The 23,264-nt window shown below is 35.8% G+C and overlaps 1 protein-coding gene across 1 annotated transcript in view; it reads right to left on the reverse strand.

Moving 5' to 3' along the window:
- The window catches only part of USH2A (usherin), a 798,346-nt gene that overhangs the window by 243,902 nt on the left and 531,180 nt on the right, over nucleotides 1–23,264 (reverse strand). The window contains exons 41-43 of the mRNA XM_023203737.1: nucleotides 12,308–12,642; nucleotides 11,286–11,408; nucleotides 681–844 (exon numbers count right to left, since the gene is read on the reverse strand). Coding sequence (XP_023059505.1) covers nucleotides 681–844; nucleotides 11,286–11,408; nucleotides 12,308–12,642 — 622 coding nt within the window. The remainder of the gene's footprint in view (nucleotides 1–680; nucleotides 845–11,285; nucleotides 11,409–12,307; nucleotides 12,643–23,264) is intronic.

Genomic DNA, 23,264 nt, shown 5'->3' on the forward strand with positions numbered 1-23,264 from the left:
TTTCTAAAGTTGCAGGAACAGATTAGATCACTCTGTGAACTCCTCCAAATGCCTGTTAAAAAAGTGTTCCCAGCAGGTCCAGGGTCGACTCTGTATTATTTAACTGGATCCAGTGGTGATGTCTAGGCTTTCTTTTACTGGATCAAGCTGGAATTCTGTCCATAGCCAGTCTGAAGATGATCCACTGGGAAGAATCTGTTCCATTATTGCAATCCAATTAAATGGTTCTTGCTAATGAGCGGTGAGTTACAAGATATTAGGGCAGAGCTCTCTGAAGGGAGGTGAACAATAGCACACTGTATCCAATTAATACATAGACATGTCTATTACAGCTGACTGGTATGATAGAAATTACATTGTTCATGCAAAGGAAATGACAGAGGGAGAGCAGGGGGTCCAAAACGAATGTTAAAGTAGGAGAGAGTTTGCCTCTCAAGAATGGCGCAGGGGCCTCAGGGTTTTGGTTTTAATGTGTCCATTTTTAATTTATTTGGGTACTAATAAAAATGGCCCTTCTAAAGTTTTCAATGACTTAGCCCTGTCAATCTGTGATTGGTAAAAATTTACCAGTAACACTTCACTACCAAAATGATGTGTACATGGGGGAGGGTCACAGTAAAGAAAGAATATGCTTTTAAAAATCCACAAAGTGTTAACATGGGTATGAGAAGCTTACTTACTTGGTTTAGCCCACCTCACGTCGATGGCTGTGTGGTTAAGGACACTTGCAGTGAGATTGGCTCCTCTCTCTGGAAGACCAGCTAACGTCGTCACAGTCACTTCTTGGCTCGGTGTAAAACCCACACTGTTGTGTACGAAGAGCATATATTCATAGGTTGTAAACCTAAAATGTTGTTTTGTTAAAAAAAAAAAAGTATATGAATTTCTACTTAACAAAAATTCAAACAAATAATTTCCTTTTTCTTCACAAAATACAGGATTTCCTTCCATCCCTCCACAAAATACTGTTTTCTTTTCCTCCCTAGAAAATACATTATTTCATTTTCCCTTCTTACACAACACATATCATTAACTTCGTGACTTGCCAGTCTTAACCAAAGCATCAGGGAAATAGTTTATTAGGAATACTGAATAAATACTGCTATTGAAAACAAATGTGGTTTATCATTTTCTTTTTCTTATTGTTTTCAGAAGTGGTGAGGATTACAGCTCAATTCAAGATGCAATTACAAATCAGGCAACCTGCCAGCTTTCTATCTGAATTTGATCCAGAGAGTTTTATGCTCTTCTTTTTGGAAACTCATCCATTTTCAAATACCAGAATCCCTCATCCCCATTTTCTTCCTATACGTATGCTTCCTTCCCATAATCTCATTGCAGACAGATAAACCCCTAAATTAAATTGTAACTGTGACCAAAGTGTACAACATTCTCCCGCTGAGAGTTCTGCTACAGTGAGCTGTATTTTGCCACAGTGTGAACATATTTACTTGAGTCAATACAGTGGAAACTGAATCTTACTTTGCAGAAGGCAAAAACTGACATGATGATGTGATATGAGGAAGACTTTCCAAGTAATTTATTAAATTGACAATAAAGCCACCATTTTTTTAAACCAGTTTTGGGCAGAAGACCATCAGGCTTCCTTTGTTTGCTGCCGAAATGCCTGTTTAAGAAAATGCTATAAACAGACACAGTTGGGCTATGAGTGGACAATAGCTTAGATTGAGATACTTTGCTTAAATATGTAGTGCAACACACGACCATCCCAGAGGCCTCCTGTCCTGGATGAGCAAACACTGGCCTCAGATCATTACCTAATTTGGGTTTATTAGATGATCAAGGATACCTCAGCTCTAATGCAAGGCCCATAGTATTTGTCTCAGTATGTCACAATCTTTGCTGTGACGATGCAAAGGTGGTGGGGTGTGGGTGGGTAGGTGCCATTTGCAGGACTGTGCTAAATAGTTTGGCCAAAATTATATCAGGATCCTCAGAGCACTTCGCTCCCACCTAGGTAGAAGAAATCTGCTTGACTCATCCTGTTTCTTACTCATAGCCCAAAGATATGTTTGCAGGTTTCTGCCTGAGCCACATTGAAGGGTGTTGCTCTATTGTAATTACAGGTAAAACTTTGTGACTTTTTGAGGCTATTTATCTATTTCTCCCAAGTAAGTGCTTGCATCAGATTTTCTACACCTCCCTGCTTTACCATCTCTTCTCAGGTGTTTATTACCTCTTTTATTTCTGCTTTGTCTGCTGCAGTGGGTTGAATTGTATATTACAAAAAGATATTTTCAAGTCCAAACCCCTGGTCCCTGTCAACGTGATCTTATTGGGAGCTAGGGTTTTGCAGATGTAATCAAGTTAAGATGAGGTCACATTGGATTAGGGAGGACCATAAATTCAAAGATGATGTCTTTGGAAGAAAAAAGAGAGGGAAATTTTATAGACACATGGATACACACAGGGAGGTGATGGCCATGTAAAAACAGAAACAGAAATTGGAGTTATGCTGTCACAAGCCAAGGATTTCCTAGGGCTACCAGAAGTTAGAAGAGGCAAGAAAGGGTTCTTCTATAGAGTTTTGGAAGGGAGTATGGCCCAGAGGACAAATTGGTTTGCAACTTCTTGTATCTAGACCTGTGAGAGAATAAATTTCTGTTGTTTAAAATCACCCAGGATGTGGTATTTTGTTACTGCAGCCCTGGAAAATGAATACATATGATTTTTAGCAAGTGCTAAATAGTCCACATGATCCAGACAACTAAAAAATAATAATAGTTACTTAATAGCTGTCAGGCATTTTCTATAGATATTAACCCATTCATTCCTCACAAAACTCTATAAGGTGCCATTATAATACCTATTTTGAAAATAAAAAAAACGAGGCTCAAAGAGATAAATAACTCGTCCAAGTCATTGAGATAATAAGTAGGAGGACTAAGATTCAAATATAGGCAGTCTGATTTCAGAGCTTGCTCTTTTAACCATGATGCTAAACTGCCAACATAATAGTGATGATAATAATAATAGTAATAATAACAATTAGAATGATAATCTGTTCTGTCCATACTTGGATGATGTCATATCACTAGGGCTTGACCTTTGTATTATTTTTCTAGCAGAGGGAATAGATTTTTTCTTGCACATTCAAACCCTCTGGCCAAATTTCCTTTGCAACCTATAGTATGAATATGAAGGATGGTGAGTCGGGGTTAAGAGGGTAGCAAGCCTATGACAATGGAATGAAATGAAGCTAATGGCTCACAAGGGAATTGAACTAGTGACCTTGGCTTCATTAGCTCTCTCCCTGGGTAAAATACTTATAATTATATTTTACTTCATAAAATGACTTAAAAGAAACGTAGCTAGAGTCTGGATACCTAGTCTCCTCTCCTATAATATGTAAATTTTTCTTCCACATGTCTATGTTATTATGCAATTAATAATCTTTATGAATTTAAAGTGATACCATGTTTCTGGTTCTTTTCTACATGTGGAATTAACAATATCAAGTGGCACTAAAAGGGTTGATTGTAAATAAATTCTATAGGGCTTTAGTTCTTACAATACTTTAAGAGATTTCACCGTAATTTAGGTATGGAAAAATATACAATTTACATCTACAAAACTCAGGTCACACAGTTACATAAAATTGCGATGCCTGTTTTCAAGGAGGTTCTAAAATTTTACAGTAAGAGATGGCTTTAGAGTTTATCTGCTTCAAATAACAAAGTGTCTGCTACATCTTACAGATTAAACAAAAAAACCTGAGACCCTGAGAAAGCAAGTGGATTTGGATACGTTTTCACAACTAGTTAATAGGGCTAGCTGGACATAGAGTTTCTTCATTTCCAATAATCCACTATTTCCACTTTTGTACTTTCTTTAACTTCCATTGTTAAGTTAAATTTTTAAGGAAACAAGATTTTTTTTTTTTTTTTTTTGAGACAGTCTCGCTCTGTCCCCCAGGCTGGAGTGCAGTGGCTGGATCTCAGCTCACCGCAAGCTCCGCCTCCCGGGTTCATGCCATTCTCCTGCCTCAGCCTCCCGAGTAGCTGGGACTACAGGCGCCCGCCACCTCGCCCAGCTATTGCTATTTTTTGTTTGTTTGTTTTTTGTTTTGGTAGAGACGGGGTTTCGTCGTGTTAGCCAGGGTGGTCTCCATCTCCTGACCTTGTGATCTGCCCGCCTTGGCCTCCCAAACTGCTGGGATTAGAGGCGTGAGCCACCGCGCCCGGCCGAGGAAACAAGATCTTGAATTCTCTTAAACGCTGAAATATACTGTTTTCATTTCGTCTGAATTCCAGTCTGTATTTAGTAAGAATATATACCTATGACTTGTCTACGTATATATATTGATTCACATTTCACCACTTCATATCAAAAAATAATGTATTTTTTAGCTCGAAGTGGTTTTCCATTCACTCTATGTATATCATTTTTCAAATGGACTTACGAGTTGATTGTTGATATTAAATGAGACATTCCATTTAACAAATGATAAAATAATACATTTTAAAACAAAAATGCTAGATCAGTTAACATCATATACTCATGACAAAACTTATGTGTATCAATCGATTTCTTCTCTAAATACAAACTGTATTCTCTAGGCGTGTCTTGAAAAATGTCCATTTCAAACCCTGTAGGAAAAAGTTTTTGCAATGTAAGTATTCAAAGTAAGTGAATACTTATACTGAGTCTATGATGTAGCTAGTAAAATCAATTGTCTGTGGATCCATTTAGGAATACTTGGACTATTACAATAGTTTTTCCCTCATTTGCTTGAGACCATGCTCCGGTTTCTCCCTCTGCCACTCCCCAAACAGCAAATTATAAACTTTATTATGGTATAGACATGACTATGGTATTTTTCCTCATAAAAAGTAATATGTGTTAAAATCTTACTTGTGGAACAATATTCATTTTAAGATTCAGGTGTCATTACTCCAATGAATTAGAAAACCAGATTATGTTTAAATGATGCAGTTTTAATTAATTTATTTACTGAATAGATAATTTTATAAATGAATGAATAGATGTTTCATAGTTATTTAAGCACTCAGTCTCAAAAATTTCAGGTCACTTATATAATTTGTTAGGTTAGTGAGATAAAAATCTACCTGTCCAATGGAAAAATATCTCTGCTGAAACTTAGCAAAGTGCTCCTTTTAAAAATATTTTTAAAACAAATTATATTGCTTTTTCATATTTAATACATCACTTTGTTCCTTCTTTTGCTCATTCATTTAATATTTATTGGATATTACCAATATGCCAGATATTAAAAATAATAAAATTGTTATCTGTCCACCTGGAGCCATAGTATATATAACATTTTACAGAAATATGTTTTTAAATGAGAACATCTAAAGTATTTATTCACTTCTTCCTTTTTCTTTGAACACGCATCAGATGAAGCATCTAATTTAACCATATCCATCTGGGAAGTCTTCATGGAGGAGGTAACATTTGGGGCAGGTTTTGATAAGAAGTGGTATTTTGTCCACTGAAGACATTTGTCCAGGGCAAAATACGTGAAGACTTGTACCTGGGCAAAATACGTGAAGATGTGTATTTTGTACCAAAATACGTGAAGAAGGGTCTGATATGTTTGGGGAAACCAATAAAATTATTCAGGGCAGCTGCAGAATGCCTGGGGTTATTTTCATCAGAATTAAAAATGTGTCAACTTTATTGATGTCCTAACAGAATTCATGTGTCAATATTGTCACCAATATAAATCATGCTTCTGAAAATGCAGGCTATTTAGTTATTTCTTCCACTAACTCTTCCTCATCTCTGCCACAACCCAAAGTATGCTTGAGTACACCATCACACAAGTGTGGATTTGAGAAACCTCATAAAGCATACTGTTCCTTACATCTTCAAATCTTTTGTGGGAATAGCAAACAAAGAAAAACGCAATACTGTTTCCATTGCTTAAGTCTATAGCTATTAAAATTTTCAGTTGGTGGTAGGCACTTTAAAACATCTTTTTGTTGATTCTAAAAATAGTATTGAAGATCTTTGCTTCAAAAATTGAAGAGTAATGTTTATCATGCTTGAATATTACTATAATGTGAGACATTTTAGATTGTGAGTGAAAGTTGAAGCTGTTATGTTTCTGTATCTATCTATACCTACACTACCAGAACTATCAGACCTCAGACAATTTTGCAATAATTTTCATCTTTGTTCTACTTTGTCATCAACATGAGAAAGAAACAAAGACAATGAAAGTAGTTTTTCTTTTTAATTCTAAGAAAACACTAGGGGAAAAAACCTCCTATGACAAAACACATCCTTCTGGATTTAGCAGCTCAGTTTTCATGAGTGATATAGTTTGGATATTTGTCCCCTCCACATCTTATGTTGAAATGTGATCACCAATGTTGGATATGCGCCCTAGTGAGATGTGTTTGGGTCATGGGGGTGAATCACTTATGAATGGCTTGCTGTCATCGCTGCGGTAATGAGTGAGCACTCACACTATTAACTCAGGGGAGAGCTGGTTGTTTAAGAGCATGGCACTCCTCTCATTGCCCTCTTGCTCCCTCTCTTGCCATGTGACATACCTGCTCCCTCTTCACCTTCCACCATGGGTAAAAGCTCCCTGAAGCCTTCACCGGAGGAAGACACTGGCACCAGGCTTCTTGTACAGTCTGCAGAATCGTGAGCCAAGTAAATTTTTCTTTATAAATTATCTAGCCTCAGGTATTCTTTTACAGCAATGCAAAATGGGCTAATACAATGAGGTAACACTTAATGTGATAACACAGAAAAGGACATCGTGAGGGGAATGTAAAGCATTGAAAAAAAATCCAATGGGAAAAAACACTGTGACCAATTTAATTTGAATGTGAAATACATGTTTACTCATTTTGAATTGAGTACATGGCTATGAGATGGTATACCAGCATTGACAGAAGTTGGCTTTCATTCCTAGACCCATTTTTTATTCACATTCACCTATTAAGGAAGAAACTAATAGCATCTACCTCATCTTGGTAGTCATGGGAGAAGCCTTGCTTTCACTTGCCCTTTCTATGTTCAAAGTTAACTTCTTTACTTAATAGCTACAACACGAAATTATTTATATTATAGAAACACGTGTCATGGAACTGATCCAGTCTTTCATACTAGCAAAGACAAAGATGCCATCCATACACATTTAATCTTATTACAAAGGAGAGAAACAAAAGTTATATTCTTTTGAAAATTATCCCCACAGAAATGGTATCCTCTTTCAGGACTCGAAATATCTTTATTTTAGTAGGTTTAAAAATATATATGAAAATATATGTCGATAAGATTTAAACTTAGAATTTATGATATGTTTAGCTTAAGCATTTACATCTTAAACAAGTCTTACCCTTCTTTGAAAAATAAAACGAAAATGTGTTAATTTTGAATGTTTTAATTTAAATGTAATACAATTAGTGGATTCTCGAGGAATCACATAGAGGTCTCCATCCAAATAGTCATTGTAAAAAAAAAAAAATACTCTGAGAAATTTATAAATAATTGAAAAGAATAGCAATTAAAACATGCCTTCCTTCATAAACTTAATGAAAGCTAATTTATAAATCTAAATTACAACCTGCAAGTCAATATTTTCTCTATAATAGTGAAATAACCCTATTCTTTCTTATAACTTGTCCTTCTTTAAATCCACAACAAAAAGGAAAACATGCTCATTGTATTCTTAGCAGCTTTATCTGATCACTCAGGAGCGAAGGTAGTGTTGTTAGGTGCTGAAAATTGTAAGGGTAGATTGATGCTTAAAATGAAGGAGGTTGTCGCCCTCTTGTTAAACTCTGCCTGACTCACATCGGCAGCTCCAGGTAATAACAGCACGTTCACCAGATTTTCCAAGTGATGAAAATGTCAGGAAATCCAAAGTTATAGTTCCCCCAACAACCATAACTTGGTCACTTTGCAAGGAATTATTAAGGAAGAAAAGTTAAAAACTGACAAGCAGTATAAACCTGTAGTTATACGGAGTTCGTGTCTACACAGGCAGAGCAAAATTCAATAATGAGGCAACTAGCTGTGCAATTTAGACAAATTTACTCCTTATGTAAGATAACCATAAGAGCAAAAAGTACTTGTTAGAATTAAATTATCTGGATAATTGGCTTGAGACTGTTTTGTACATGTAGATATAAAAGAAAAAATAGCTACTAGAATGATCTGAATTTCCAAATATGATGCTTTAAATTAAATTGGTGCTTTTCTATACATTATAAACACATACTTCGCCAAAATAGACCACTTGAACTAGGAAATTGGCTTCAACTTATATTTACTGTCACAAATATATTCATAAAAAGATGTCTAGTGAATCTTAATTTTACTTTTTATATCAGGAGAAGTGCCATTTAAAAGCTGATTCTAAATGTAACTATGGTGATATTCAAGTCAAGATGGTAAGAAACACTTCAGTGCTCCTTTTATTTATGCAGATGTTAAGAAGGAAATCGGGATGGTGAAATCTGGGGAGAACAGGAAATTACATAATCCTCCCAAAGATATTAGAATTCAATTAAAAACCCAAGAAAACATACCTGCCCAAACAAATAAATCAGCAAAACAAATGTAGGCAAAGGAAGGGCCATGAGGAAACTGTAACACAGATGTGAACCAACACGTGACGAATACTCAGCTTCGTCCCCGTCTGCAATTTGAGAGACCACTAGCAGACCAGCAGGAACAAGGAGCCCCAGATGTTGCCAAGGTGGCCAGTGGCACCATCTGATCAAACAAGATCACTTCCTTTAAACAGAAAAATACCACCCCCACCAGGGGACCAAGTTTTGGTTTTCTCTCATATTTGCAAGATACTCCCCCTTGGGCTGAAGGCACTCCTAACTCTTTATGGACTTACAAAGGGTAGAGGGCTAGAAAAAGAGATTCCCATAAAGACTCACGCTACTTACTCTGAACGTTAAGAAGAAATGCTTTTCTTTTTTCTACAAGCTGTATGTAAGTTGTAGCTGTTATTCGAATAAATAAAAACAATCTTTGCAAGTACTACCAGAAAAAAAAATGACATTTGGCATTATGAATCTAGTCAAAATATCTCTTCAACACAATTTTGTTATCAGCACACTTCCCCTCCAGAAACAGCTGCCATGGGTGTGTTTATGTCATTTATATTTCAATTTAAGTTGTGGAAATTCACTTTATTTTTTCCTGAAATCTTAGATTTTAACCTCTCATTAAGAATCCTTAGAGGAATCACTAAAAATTCATAACTCACTTCATGGCCTTGGTCCTAATTATTTAATAAGTTTTCATTTCTTGGGTAAAGAAACAAAATTAACTTTTGGAGACGTTCTCTTCATTTTTACTGAGTATCTCATTGCTAAAACTCAGATTCAGTAATGTTAAATAGTCAGGTTTTATTTATTTTTGGAAATAGTTATATTTAAGCACTTAGAGTTCACAGATCACAGGAAGCTACTATTTGAAATGACTTCTGTAGGCAGAATTGGTGAGTCTGTAGATAACTCTGACAGTGATTAATACACATCACACTCTCTATGGAGGGGGCAGCGGAAAGGAACCTCCACTAGATGGTCAGTTGTTTGAGGGCAAGGGCTAAAATGTATTTATCTTTCGTTCCTTATCACAGTGCCTCAGCACATAGTAAGCAAAAATAAGCAAAATAAATGAATTTCTTCTACTGAAGTGAAAATCATATAGGGATGCCAAATCAAGTAACTAATGAATCAAAAGTAGTTGAGAATAGTACAATGACCATGGTAATTTAGGATGAGCAACATGGATCTGCTAGTAATCGACCAGTCTTCGCCTATAAAAGTGGCAGTTTCATATAGTTCATTCTGTGGCTTGATCAGATTTATGCTGTGCCTCTCTCTGAGAATCTTACAAGAACTACGATGTTTTCCCATGACAACTTTTTAAGAGGGCAGGAGACTTTTCCTTAGTTTTGCCATTCCCCAGAGACACAACACTGCAGCTAACATTCCTAAGGTGCAGAGAAGTAAAGTAATTCTTGATTGAGCTAAAATGTTTTTCCTTGAAGCATTCAGGTGCAGGGCACTATGTGCTGCTATGTGCCAGACACCATGCTAGGAAATGAAGACAGAGTCATGAGGACTGCACCCCTGCCTTATGGTAGATCTGATAATATAACGTGGTGTTCAGACAAGCAGTCAGGCCAGTACACTACAATGGCAATAGTGATATGTTACGGGATGTCCTGTGGAAATATTACAGAGGAGCTGAATCAGACCAGCAAGAGGGTTGGCAGGAAAGGCCTCCTAGAGGAAGAAACCTCTAGGCTAAGACATGGCAGATGATCTAGTCAGGCAGCAGGAAAAGCCAACTATGGGGAAAAGCTGAAGGAGCAAGTGTTGTATGTTGGAGGTACTGAATGCAATGCAAATGTGGCTGGAATGTAGAGGCCTTGGTAAGGAAGGGATGGGAGACAAGGCTAGAGTGGTAAACAGGGTTCAGACTACAGCTACCCAGTGGTGGGTCAAGAAAAATAATGACCCAGATAGAAAAGTTACTGAAACATATGATTGAGGCATTTTCATAAAATAACATTCATGTTTTTGGAAATTTAATCACATTGCTTGAACTCATGAAGATTTAGAAGTCATTTAATTATATAAAATCACCTCATTTGATGGACAACAAAAATGAAGCCCAGAGAAGTTAAGTGATTTTTAAGAAGTGAAGCTTTGTGGCTTAACATCACAAAGCTAGTTCTCTAGCACAGGATAAAGCAGAGCCCAGATCTCCTATCCCTCCCATGTAGCACCCTATTCTAACATCACCTATTAGTCCTAACTTAATGTCTTTGAACTCTAGATTGAATTCTTTCAAGTCCCAATCCTGCTCACTAAATTTTTTTTGTAGACTGAATCAATAACTTACAATCAATTATAAGTCATTATAATTCATTTATAAGTCATTTCTAGAAATAGCAAGCATTCTACAAATGGCCAGGAATTATCCCCATTTTGTATGTGTTCAATATTTCCAAATTCTTCCATTACATTTTATGTCTTGATAGAGCTGTGACAAAGGCAATAGGTTAAGGCTTGAACATCTACAAGTTGAACTTCAAAAGGCTTATTTTAAGCATGCAGTTAAGATGGAAAACATTAAACATGCTGACTGTTACAGCTGGATGATTAATGCCACAGATAATAACCAAACGTGTTTTATTGCATAACTGATAACACGCTCACACAATGAAGACACTAAGATACTTTGAACTATTCAACATGCCCAGAACTAAATGCCAGCATTTGTTTTTATAGTTTTTGTAATCTCACCTGCTAAGACCCTTATCTTCATAAAACCACTGAGTTCCTGAATAAATATTGTGCCACCGATTTAAATCTTCTGGGGGATTTGATGCAAGTGGTTGCTGGATTTTACGTCTCAGAAGCTCATATCTAAAGCAAAAGACAAGCAGGAACATCAGGATTATCTCAACTAATATTGAGATTACCAAAACTCAGGCTGTTCTGTGGCATGTGCTTGTGATATATGTGTGCAAGCATAAAGAACAACATCTTAAGTTTACAATTATGTGGTTTTGTTTCAAATAAATTTATTTTCTGGAAAAAATTCCATATATTTAATATTTTGAACAATCAGTTGCATTCACATTTTACTATTATCTGCCAGAATGATAGCATTTTAGATTTCTTCTATGTTAGATTTGCCAAATCTTTATTGCCAGTTTTACACAAAGTAGGAATACACAAAGCTTATCAAGTTAATGGTTTCCTATGACTATCAATACTTTATAAACAATGATAATATTATCAACTTTGTATTCTCAGCCAAGTATGAAGTTTGGGTTGTTGCAAAACAATTTCTGACTCACAGCTCTTTTCTTTTATCTTATCTGGATCACTGACCACACTCCTCACAAGTTTCCATATGCTAATAATGTGCCAAAGAATTACTGTGTTAGCCTTAGAATTTTGAGGTACATTTGTGCAAATGTATCATATAGAACATACATCAGGTTTTCCTAACATATAATAAAAGTATATGTTGAAAATGAAGTGACAGATTATGTAGCAAATCCTTAGAGAATGGTGATTGTGGTTTCAAGGGTCTTTAGTTCTTCAAATATGATGATTATATTTCTACTTTGATAAACTTTGATGTTTCCATAATAAGTTGAAGTGTACAGTATGACAGTGTGTGAAAGTTATGAGTGAGTGGATATTCAATGCCAAGTTAGTTCTATGTTCATACAGAAATAAGTCTCCTTCACTTCCCCACTTCTCGGAGAGATAAGGACCATAGCAAAATAAAAATCATAGTCACCTTCTCTTACCTCAAATTAGGTCCATTTGGCTTGGATGGTGGTTGCCAAGAAATCACAACATATGATTCACTTAGTGGAATCACAGACAATGGGCCAACATTCTGAGGTACGGTGGGGTGAGTGGTAATATAGGTAGGTAAACTCTCTGTGCACCCTCCAAGATACCCATTACCCCCTGAGCAAGCAACAATGGTGACAGAATAATTAGTGAAAGGAATCAGATGAGTAACTTTCTGACTTAACACTGCGGAAGTCACATTGGTTATAGTGATGTGAGGATCAGGCATGCGAATCTCATAGCTAAGTAGGTCTCCGTTCTGGATGAGTGGGGGTTTCCAAGTGACCTGAAATGAAAGATAAACTTAGAATCAGTGTGATAATACAGGAATAGAGCAATTGAAGTTCACAAGGCCTAGAATTTTGTTTTCAGTTAAGTCATTTTCTAAACGCCTGTATTCTCCTGAGTCCTTAGGACTAGACAGTAATGAAGGGTTTGAGATCAATTAGCAGTATTCCAGGAGCTAAATGAAATGCTGTTTCCTGGGTTTGGCTTTCAGTCTTGCCACTTTCTATGACTGTCAGACTGATACACACCTCAGTGATTCATCACCACTGTGGGTGTTCTGAAGGACACAGAGCAAACACATGGAGAAAATTCACACATCCACATGCTTCAATAGGGTTGCATAGGATTTGATAGTTTTCATGTTTATAACTCAATTAAATGAAACATCAGAACTCATTTCTTTGCACTGTTAGTGTGCCTGCTAAATAAGTCACTTTTTCTTGGAGGAAGGGAAAGAGAAATCATTATTCATATTTTCTAAAGATGGGAAATTGAGTTCCTGAATCTTACTTATATATAACTTAGCAATTAAAGCATTAACAGCACATCCTCTTCTCTGGGATAAGAAAATGTATAGAAAGCTTTTAAAAAGGGGAAGCCAAAGATGTTTGTGCTTAGCTAAAACGTGGACTTGAGCAACAGAAGAAAAAACAACATTTTGTAATAGAATTCTAGAATGTCTGAAGTTTATTTTCTTTTCTCGCTAAACTATATAGGAGCATAGTGGTAACACACTCATGTTCTTATGGGGAAAGAGATCCTAAAAAAATGTACACAGGCCATGACAAAAATCATTTACTTACAATGTATCCTGTTTCATCTCTTTTATTGGTACCTTCTAGTGCACCTTATATAAATGCCAGGATATATATCTCGTGTCCCAGTACATAAGCTTCTTCATAGCAGGGATAAATTGTACATCCACTTAGTACCATGTGCACAGAGGTGGAGTTCAGTTAGTAATTGTAGTCATAGTTTGTTAGATTATATTTTTTCCCTAAATACAGTTATTTTGAAACCTTAAGAGACAGATTTCTGCAAGGTGACATATTTATATGTACATTCGTAACTCTATGCAAATCAAAGAGGAGCAATACAGAAATTAAAATGGAGAAGGACTGACCATAATTTTCTATCTTAAATCAAGGGGAAAAGATTTCATCCAGGAGGACTATGACCTGAGATTTTTTAAAGAGTGTTCTTACTAATAATTGGTGACAAAAAGGGCTCTCACTGCATGTTAGCTGGGCAATTGCTTGATGATTAATTTGGTAATTTATAATTAACAACGGGCCAATATCTACCAAATTATACTGCAGGGCATGAAATCATTGTTAATCTTAAAAAAACTTTTTGGAGAGTTCTAAGAAGAGATGCTGGGATGAAGAGAAGCTTCAGATGTGGTCCTTGTAAACATAGAGGATTTTCCTGGATGTGGAGAGTATTTTTAAAAACACCCTAAAACAAGCAAAGGTTGTAGAAGAGACACAGGACTCTAGTTGTTTTGGAGGTGCAATGCTGTCTGTGGACCTGAAAAATGAGTCAAGGCCAAACCCAAACTCAGAGGGCTTCCTGGTATTTGTAACATAAATGAAAATATAAGAGCTATCAGAGCTAAATTCAACCTGACTAATCTGAAAAATACAGCTTTTCTTGCCTCTTAGACCAGAATACTTTGAGAGTTCAGGTCAGAGCTTGACAACACTTTAAAGAATTAATACTTAGTCTCTGCTCATGCCTATGTCCTGAATGATATTGCCTAGGTTTTCTTCTAGGGTTTTTATGGTTTTAGGTCTAACACTTAAGTCTTTAATCCATCTTGAATTAATTTTTGCTAAAGGTGTAAGGAAGGGATCCAGTTTCAGCTTTCTATATGTGGCTAGCCAGTTTTCCCAGCACCATTTATTAAATAGGGAATCCTTTCCCCATTTCTTGTTTTGGTCAGGTTTGTCAAAGATCAGATGGTTGTAGATGTGTGATATTATTTCTGAAGGCTCTGTTCTGTTCTATTGGTCTATATCTCTGTTTTGGGATCTAATTAAACTAAAGAGCTCCTGCACAGCAAAATAAACTACCGTCACAGTGAATAGGCAAACTACAGAATGGGAGAAAATTTTAACAATCTACCCATCTGACAAAGGGCTAATATCCAGACTCTACAAAGAACTCAAACAAATTTACAAGAAAAAATCAAACAACCCCATCAAAAAGTGGGCAAAGGATGTGAACAGACACTTCTCAAAAGAAGACATTTATGCAGCCAACATACACATGAAAAAATGCTTATCCTTACTGGCCATCAGAGAAATGCAAATCAAAACCACAATGAGATACCATCTCACACCAGTTAGAATGGCAATCATTAAAAAGTCAGGAAACAACAGGTGCTGGAGAGGATGTGGAGAAATAGGAACACTTTTACACTGTTGATGGGACCGTAAACTAGTTCAACCATTGTGGAAGACAGTGTGGCAATTCCTCAAGGATCTAGAACTAGAAATACCATTTGACTCAGCCATCCCATTACTGGGTATATACCCAAAGGATTATAAATCATGCTGCTATAAAGACACATGCACACGTATGTTTACTGCAGCACTATTCACAATAGCAAAGACTTGGAACCAACCCAAATGTCCACCAATGATAGACTGGATTAAGAAAATGTGGCACATATATACCATGGAATACTATGCAGCCATAAAAAAGGATGAGTTCATGTCCTTTGTAGGGACATGGATGAAGCTGGAAACCATCATTCTCAGCAAACTATCACAAGGACAAAAAACCAAACACCGCATGTTCTCACTCATAGGTGGGAACTGAACAATGAGAACACTTGGACACAGGAAGGGGAACATCACACACTGGGGCCTGTCGTGGGGTTGGGGGAGGGGGGAGGGATAACATTAGAAGATATACGTAATGTAAATGACGAGTTAATGGCTGCAGCACACCAACCTGGCACATGTATACCTATGTAACAAACCTGCACGTTGTGCGCATGTACCTTAGAACTTAAAGTATATATATTAAAAAAAAGAATTAATACTTAGGAGATAGTCTGTGTTAGTAGTTGAGCTAACAGCGAATTGATTTGGAACTTGGTATTGAGACTGAGAAAGAGCGTTCAGAAGATAAAACTTGAATAAGATATCTACCAGCAGAGATGAAGAGATTTGGTATAATGACTCTGCAGATAAACATTTCAAGATCTAAAAAAAACCCTATTTTTCTACTATAAATGTTTCCATCTAAAACCTATTTTTTATTTTTTTAAAAGTTACAAACTTAGAAAAATATATCTTTTTGACAGCAGTGAGTTAGAAGAAATGAATCTAATTCTATAGAAAATTTCTAGAACTATATAAAACAATCTCTTATAACAATATAGAGAAGGATATCGTTATTATAGTCAGTAGGCCAACAGAGATGGTATCTAATTTGATCACCCTCCTGAAAATACCCTGGAGCCATTATTAAAAATGAACGTGTTGGCTGGGTGTGATGGCTCATGCTTGGAATCCCAGCACTTTGGGAGGCCGAAGCAGGTGGATCACCTGAGGCCAGGAGTTAGAGACCTGGCCAACATGATGAGACCCTGCCTCTACTAAAAATATCAAAAATCACCTGGGTGTGGTGGCAGGTGTCTGTAATCCCAGCTACTTGGGAGGGAGGCGGAGGCAGGAGAATTGCTTGAACCAGGGAGGCAGAGGCTGCACTGAGCAGAGATTGCACCATTGAACTCCAGCCTGGGCAACAAGAGTGAAACTCTGTCTCAATCAATCAATGTGTCCAAGACTTTTTTTTTTTTTTTTAAGACAGTGTCTCACTCTGTCGCCCAGGCTGGAGTGCAGCAGGGTGATCTCGGCCCACTGCAACCTCCGCCTCCTGGGTTCAAACGATTCTCTTGCTTCAGCCCCCTGAGTAGCTGGGAGTACAGGCACATGCTACCATGCCTGGCCAATTTTTGTAGTTTTAGTAGAGATGGGGTTTTGCCATATTGGCCAGGCTGGTCTCAAACTCCTGACCTCAGGTAATCCACCCACCTTGGCCTCCCAAAGAGTACTGGGATTACAGACGTGAGCCACCATGCCTGGCCCGTGTCCAAGAATTTTAAGGAGCCAGTTAACTAAATATTGTATTCTATTCTTTTCTATGCTTAAGACCACATTTATTATCATATGTGTGGTCAAAATATATGAGATTAAAACTTTCAGTTTGTTTAACTTCCTGACCTTTTGTATATTCATTGTATATAAGAAAGATTAAGAAATATTGTCACATCCCTAAAAATTCAGACAAAAGAAAGTGTTATTGGCCTGAATAAGCAAGAATTGTGTTCTCTAAAACAATAGTATTACATTAAAACTTTTAAATAGAATTATAGTTTTGCACTGGAAATAAAATGTTTACTTCAGAGATGGCTTTCCTATCATAATTATTTCTTTTATTTGAGTGGTTCTTAATGATTTATATGTCCATTTTTTCCTGTTTATTTATCATAAGTCTTCAGAAAATAGGACAGCTAAATTGCTGGTTAAGTGCTTAAGGAATGATTGACTTTTAGCAGCTGTTTTACATCCCTGAAAAGTCTCTCTAAAAAATCATGGCACCTTCAAAGTTCCCCATTTTAAGCAGAAACTTAGACATGCAGGTTAGTTGATTGGCTTTAGGCTTGAAAAGAGTAATATCCAAAAGCATAGTAAGCAACTTCCTTACGTCTTTAACTCCATCAAACTATTTTTAAGAACTTTATGAATAAGAGCATTTATAAAGATTGATAAATGAGTTAAGAATGGACTAAGAGAAGATAAATGTCTCAAAGCTGTGTGGCTTTAGGCAAAACATTGAACATCTCCAGGCCTTGGAACCCTCATTGTCTAATGTAAAGAGACAATCCTTGCCATCATATGTAGACATAAGATTGCATAATTCTAAGAGTATTTTGTCAACAGAAGATACAAATGTACCATAAAGAAAGATCACATGGAAATATTTGACTCTGTACAGTGTAGCAATTCCTCTTATGATGGACTCCCCTGAAAAATTCATACAGAATAACATGTGCAAGAAATATTTGTTGAAATAAAAATAAAGCTGTTTTTCAAAAAGTCCTCCTTTCCTTTAAAAAGTATTAATCTTAATTTTTAATTTCAAATACTCTATTTGTATTTTCTCAATCAGACAGAGAAAGAGTACAAATATATATACAAGAAACATTAATTGTGGCTCTGTTTTATTTCACTCAGGTGAAAAGGTAACAGTTTGAAGTTTATTCTTCCATACTTTTTGTATGTTCATACAAGTGAAGCAAATACACTCATGCTTATCCTAGGTCTCTCTCTCTTTCTCTTCTATTTTTAAAAAACTTTTCACAGAAAAAAATCTTCTCTACCCCTTATGCTGCAACTTGCTTTTCAGACTTAATTGATTATGGACACACCCTATTATTTTTTATGGTTGCATAATATTCCTTTTATGGTTGAAAACAAATGATTTGTTAATCCTCCTGACATTATTTTATGCTAAAAATAATATTTGAAAATGTATGCTATATGTACTCTTGTGTTTATTTTGTATTGAAAAGATTACCAAGGATAGCCATGCTGAAAGGAAAATGCATGTTTAATTTTTATCATTATTGATGTACTACTTTCTTAAAAAGTTGGGGAAATTCACTTTATCACAAACAATGAAATTATCCATGATGTGTGCCTCCACAAACTCTTGAAATTACTGATATTAGTTTTTGCCAGTATTGCTTGTTTCTTTAATTAATTTTCGTTCCCTTGACTTTAGGTGAGGTATGAATGCAAAATTAATTGTGGTTTTTGTCATTATTTTTAATGGTAAAAATGGCAACTACTTTTACACCAACCTAATATATCCTCTTACCTAAATTATTTTCTATTAAAGTATCTTGTATTATAAATTATTAGATGATCTATGTATATTAAGGTGAAATTGATTTGTCTGTAGTATGTGTTACAGATGTACTTTCCCAATCTATCTTTTGGATGTTAACTTTTTTTGGTGGGGTGCGGGCAGTTTACACCTTAGAAAATCAATCAGATTATTTCTAGCTACATATAGCTATCTTTTTTTAAGCTACTGAGTTTCTTTTTTTCTTTAGAAAGTGCTCCCCTACATTTAGATTTCATGATATTCTCCTTTTCTTCCTAAGATTTTTACTTTTTTAACATTAACATTTTTAATTTATGGGAAGTTAGTTATAGTATGATATGATAAAGGGATCTATTTTTCCCTTACACATGGATAGTCGGTCGGGCTGGTATCATTTTTAAAGGAAACCATTCTTTACCAATGAAATAAAATGCAACTTCTACTTACAATAAGTCATTTCAACAAACACTCATATCTATATCTAAACTCTCTAGTTGGTTCCAATGACCATTTGTCTTTTTAATGCCAATACCATATTATTATAATTCAATGGCTTTAGAGTAAGTTTACGTACTACAGAAAGTACCACCTCACTATTCTTTCACAATTTTCTATAATATTTTCAATCATTTAGTTTTCTATTTATACTTTAAAATCACTTTATCCAGCTTCATCCATGAAGCCATCATTCTCAGTAAACTAACACCGGAACAGAAAACCAAACACTGCATATTCCAAATACTGCATCTTCCCACTCATAAGTGGGAGTTGAACAGTGAGAACACATGGACACAGGGAGGGGAACATGGCACACTGGGGACTGTCAAGGGGTCAGGGGTAAGGGGAGGGAGAGCATTAGGACAAATACCTAATGCATGCGGGGTTTGAAACCTAGATGAGGGGTTGATAGGTGCAGCAAACCACCATGGCACATGTATACCTATGTAACAAACCTTCACGTTCTATACATGTATCCCAGAACTTAAAGTAAAATAAAAAATAAAAAATAATTTTATCCACTTTGAAATAAAACAAACAAAAAACATTGGCATTCTGATATGAAGGATGCTCAGTTTATATGTTGACTTTGGAAGGATTGTCTTGTTAGGGAATTAGGTCCTTCCATCAAGGAAGATTGCACTTTTTTTCCACTTGTTGCAGTGTAAAGAAGTAGAGAAGAGCATGGGCTCTAGAACCCTATTGCCTTGGTGTGAATTCCAACTCTTACTCCTTGTGTAATCTTATGCAGATTACTTAATCCCTCATACTCAGTTTTCCTGCCTGTAAAATGGGAACAGCAATAGCATTTATCTGACATAGTTGCAGTAAGAATTAAATGAAAGCAATTTCTAGAACATAACATGAACTCAATGAATATATTTTCATTATTATTTTATTTCCTTCTGTGAAATATTTATACATTTTGTCTATGGTTTATTTTAAGTAGACATCAAACTTTGGCCCATCTTTAAAAGTCAATGAGGATGATGACTAAGACTCAACTCCTTTTACTTTGGTTCATTATCTAACCCATAAATGAGTGACCCTAAGTGTACATAGCAGAGGGAAGGAAGCTACACATGGTTGTGGTGTGGGTGACACTGTTCCTTGTGGCGCACCTGCCAAGACTGGTGGCTTCAGTAGCCTGAGCTGAGTGAGGACCCTACTGTGTAAGAGGAGCTGACAGCTGCAGGGTTACTCTATTTTATTCCGCATTACCTATGAAAAAGTGGACAGGGGCATCAGGGTTTAGAGGCTCATGATATTACCATAAAAGAAGGTTTTTTTTTTTTTTTTTTTTGCTGCATCATAGTTATGCAACTTAGTTATTTATACATATTATTTCTTATCAGTCCTCAATTTAAGGCTTCAGTGGTGCAGCAGTTTATACATTGACTTTATCCCATTTAAGTACCTTGGTCCTAATCTGATTTTACTTTGACTTTTTGTTAGAAATGACTTCTGAATTGCATGTCTTTTTTCTGCATCTATTGATTAAAAAAAAATATATATGGGCTTTCTACTTTAATTGGTTGATGTAAGAAATATGTTGATAGATTTTTTGATGTTGAACCATCCTCACATTTTAAAAATCAAATCAATTTGTCCTGGTATATCATTCTTTTAATATACTGCTTAATTCAATTTGGTAATCTTTTATTTAAAAGTTTTGAATCTGTATTCATATATGAAATTAGTCTATAGTTTCATTGAACTGTGTTAGGTCTTAGTAGGGCATTTTTACCAACCTTATAAGATGAAATAAATTTTCTTAGGTGATTAAATATTAAATAAAAGTGCATGGCTTTCACTTTTTCAGGTGACACAACTCTTTGACATTATATATTTATTTTTCTTGTAATTAAATAAGATTTTAAGAATATTATTTCATCTATGCTGCTGTGCTCTCCAATTTACCTTTCTCAAGGCTCATATTTATGCCAAGTCATACCGCCTCTTTTAGTACTTACTAATATGTTACATTTAATTTATTTTCTAGTTGGCCTAAGTATGTGCTGTCTCTCTTGCTTTCCCTGTTGGACTGTAATTCTTACAGGTGTCATTGTATGGAGAAAAAAAACACATGGCACAAAACGAGTAACACTAAGGTGAAATACCAACTCTGCTCCTTGTAGTATCTTCCACCCTATCAGCTAGTATTCCGTACTTCTCTACACTCAATTTATTCTTCTCTCCCAAGTTCTTATCACTTCCAGGTATATTACCTAGTTATTTGTTTGCATTCTGTCTAAAATGTAATTGCCATGAGGCTAGGGACTTTATCTTGATCCCTTCTGTGATCCCACTGCCTAAAAGAGGCACTTACAAAGACGTACACTCATGTACCGATGTTCTGTAAATGTCAATAGAACTGAAATTATTATTGTTACTGTTGTTAATATTGTTGACAATTTCCGTCATCCATCCTAATACCTGGAACAACCCTCTATGATAAATAGTTAAATTAATTGCTTAACCAATGCATTAATGACTATCCTTCTGTTATTTCATATAAAATATTTTCTATTTGCAATTTTGACTTTTAAATCTCATATTTTACAAAGAGAAGTCATTGTTTAGCAGTCATATACCTCTGTTTACGAGCTAAGCTATATCACGAGAACGTCTGCTTTGGTAAAGTCTTAAGATCGTTCTGAACATGTGAGCCAATAATACTGAAAGACAGGTATGTTATCTTAATACTATTTAAATAGTATATAGCATTAAATACTAGACTCAGTTGAATGTTCCTGCTGATTCTTCTTATTGATAACTTTTTATTTCCTAGTTATAAGATGAGAATTAAAAGTGTGAGTTTTTAGAATGATATTACTAGTGTACAGTGTTTATATATTTCAGACACCTTCTTAGAGACATTTAGATTCCTGCCTTGTGGCCTCAGGTGAGTGCCTATGAGATTCAGCTTTCTAGCCATGCTAATCTAAACTTCTCTAGCAGACTGACAAGCCATGTATATTGTTTAATTCCTGGATGATATTATAAAATCAAAAGAGGGTAAAAATGTGAAGAAAAAGCCAGGCAACTTTCTCTAGGTTCTTGATACTTTTAATTATTGTTTATATATGGTGAGTCAAGTAGAATCGTGCACTGAGTTCTTCTTCTGAAAATACTTTTTTTTTTTTTTTTTTTTTTTTTTGAGGCGAAGTCTTGCTCTGTTGCCCAGGCTGGGGTGCAGTGGCAGGATCTTGGCTCAGTACAAGCTCCGCCTCCCGGGATCATGCCATTCTCCTGCCTCAGCCTCCAAGTAGCTGGGACTACAGGCGACCGCTACCATGCCTGGCTGATTATTTTTGTATTTTTTAGTAGAGACGGGGTTTCACTGTGTTAGCCAGGATGGTCTCGATCTCCTGACCTCGTGATCTGCCTGCCTGGACCTCCCAAAGTGCTGCGATTATAGGCCTGAGCCACCGAGCCTGGCTTGAAAATACTTATTCTTTTTTAGATCGGCCACAATCAGTAACGCCTAGTTATAACATTTTTATTCGAAATAATACAGAACCATGTCCATTATGGAGTGTTGCCTTTGTAAAGAGACTGTGTTTGTTTTGTTGCATCATAGTGATTGGTAGTGCTACCAAAGTTTTATAAAATTGTCCCAGGATGGAAAAAAAAAAGTCATTCCTGGAATGATTATTAACTCTAGGCTTGGGTTTTGGTTTTGTTTCTATTTTGAATCAAAAGCAATTCTTTACATTGCTCAATTCATCCAATAAACATTGTATATCATGTACTTAAAATTAATTTCCCATTGGTGCTTAATAAATATAATTCTATACACTTATATTTATATCAAAAATGTGTGTTGCTTTGACCAGCTTCATATTAAAACTAACAAAGACTTTAAAAAGTAACTTTTAGACTGTAGGTTAAATTAAATTTCTTCAACAATTTACATTGTTTAGCATCACCTAGTGTTTGCTTTTGGTGGGGGAGAGAGAACACACAACATAGATCCAAGTAATAATTTCAGCAGATGAACTTTGCTGTTATGCAAATGTCCTTTGTTTTGTGCTCCGGTGAGCAAGCTACTGTACCAATGCTTTTGGCAGTAGTACAAGACTGAATCCATGGAAGCATGTGTGTATTTACACAAAAGAGGCTTCTAAGCTACAAAACTCCCTCCTGTTTGGTTACACTAATTTCCCTTGAATGAAGTTGTATGCCAGCCAAAACAATGGTAGTTATCCTTTC

Source organism: Piliocolobus tephrosceles, chromosome 1 (assembly GCF_002776525.5).
Source record: "Piliocolobus tephrosceles isolate RC106 chromosome 1, ASM277652v3, whole genome shotgun sequence".
Classification (NCBI taxonomy): Eukaryota; Metazoa; Chordata; class Mammalia; order Primates; family Cercopithecidae; genus Piliocolobus; species Piliocolobus tephrosceles.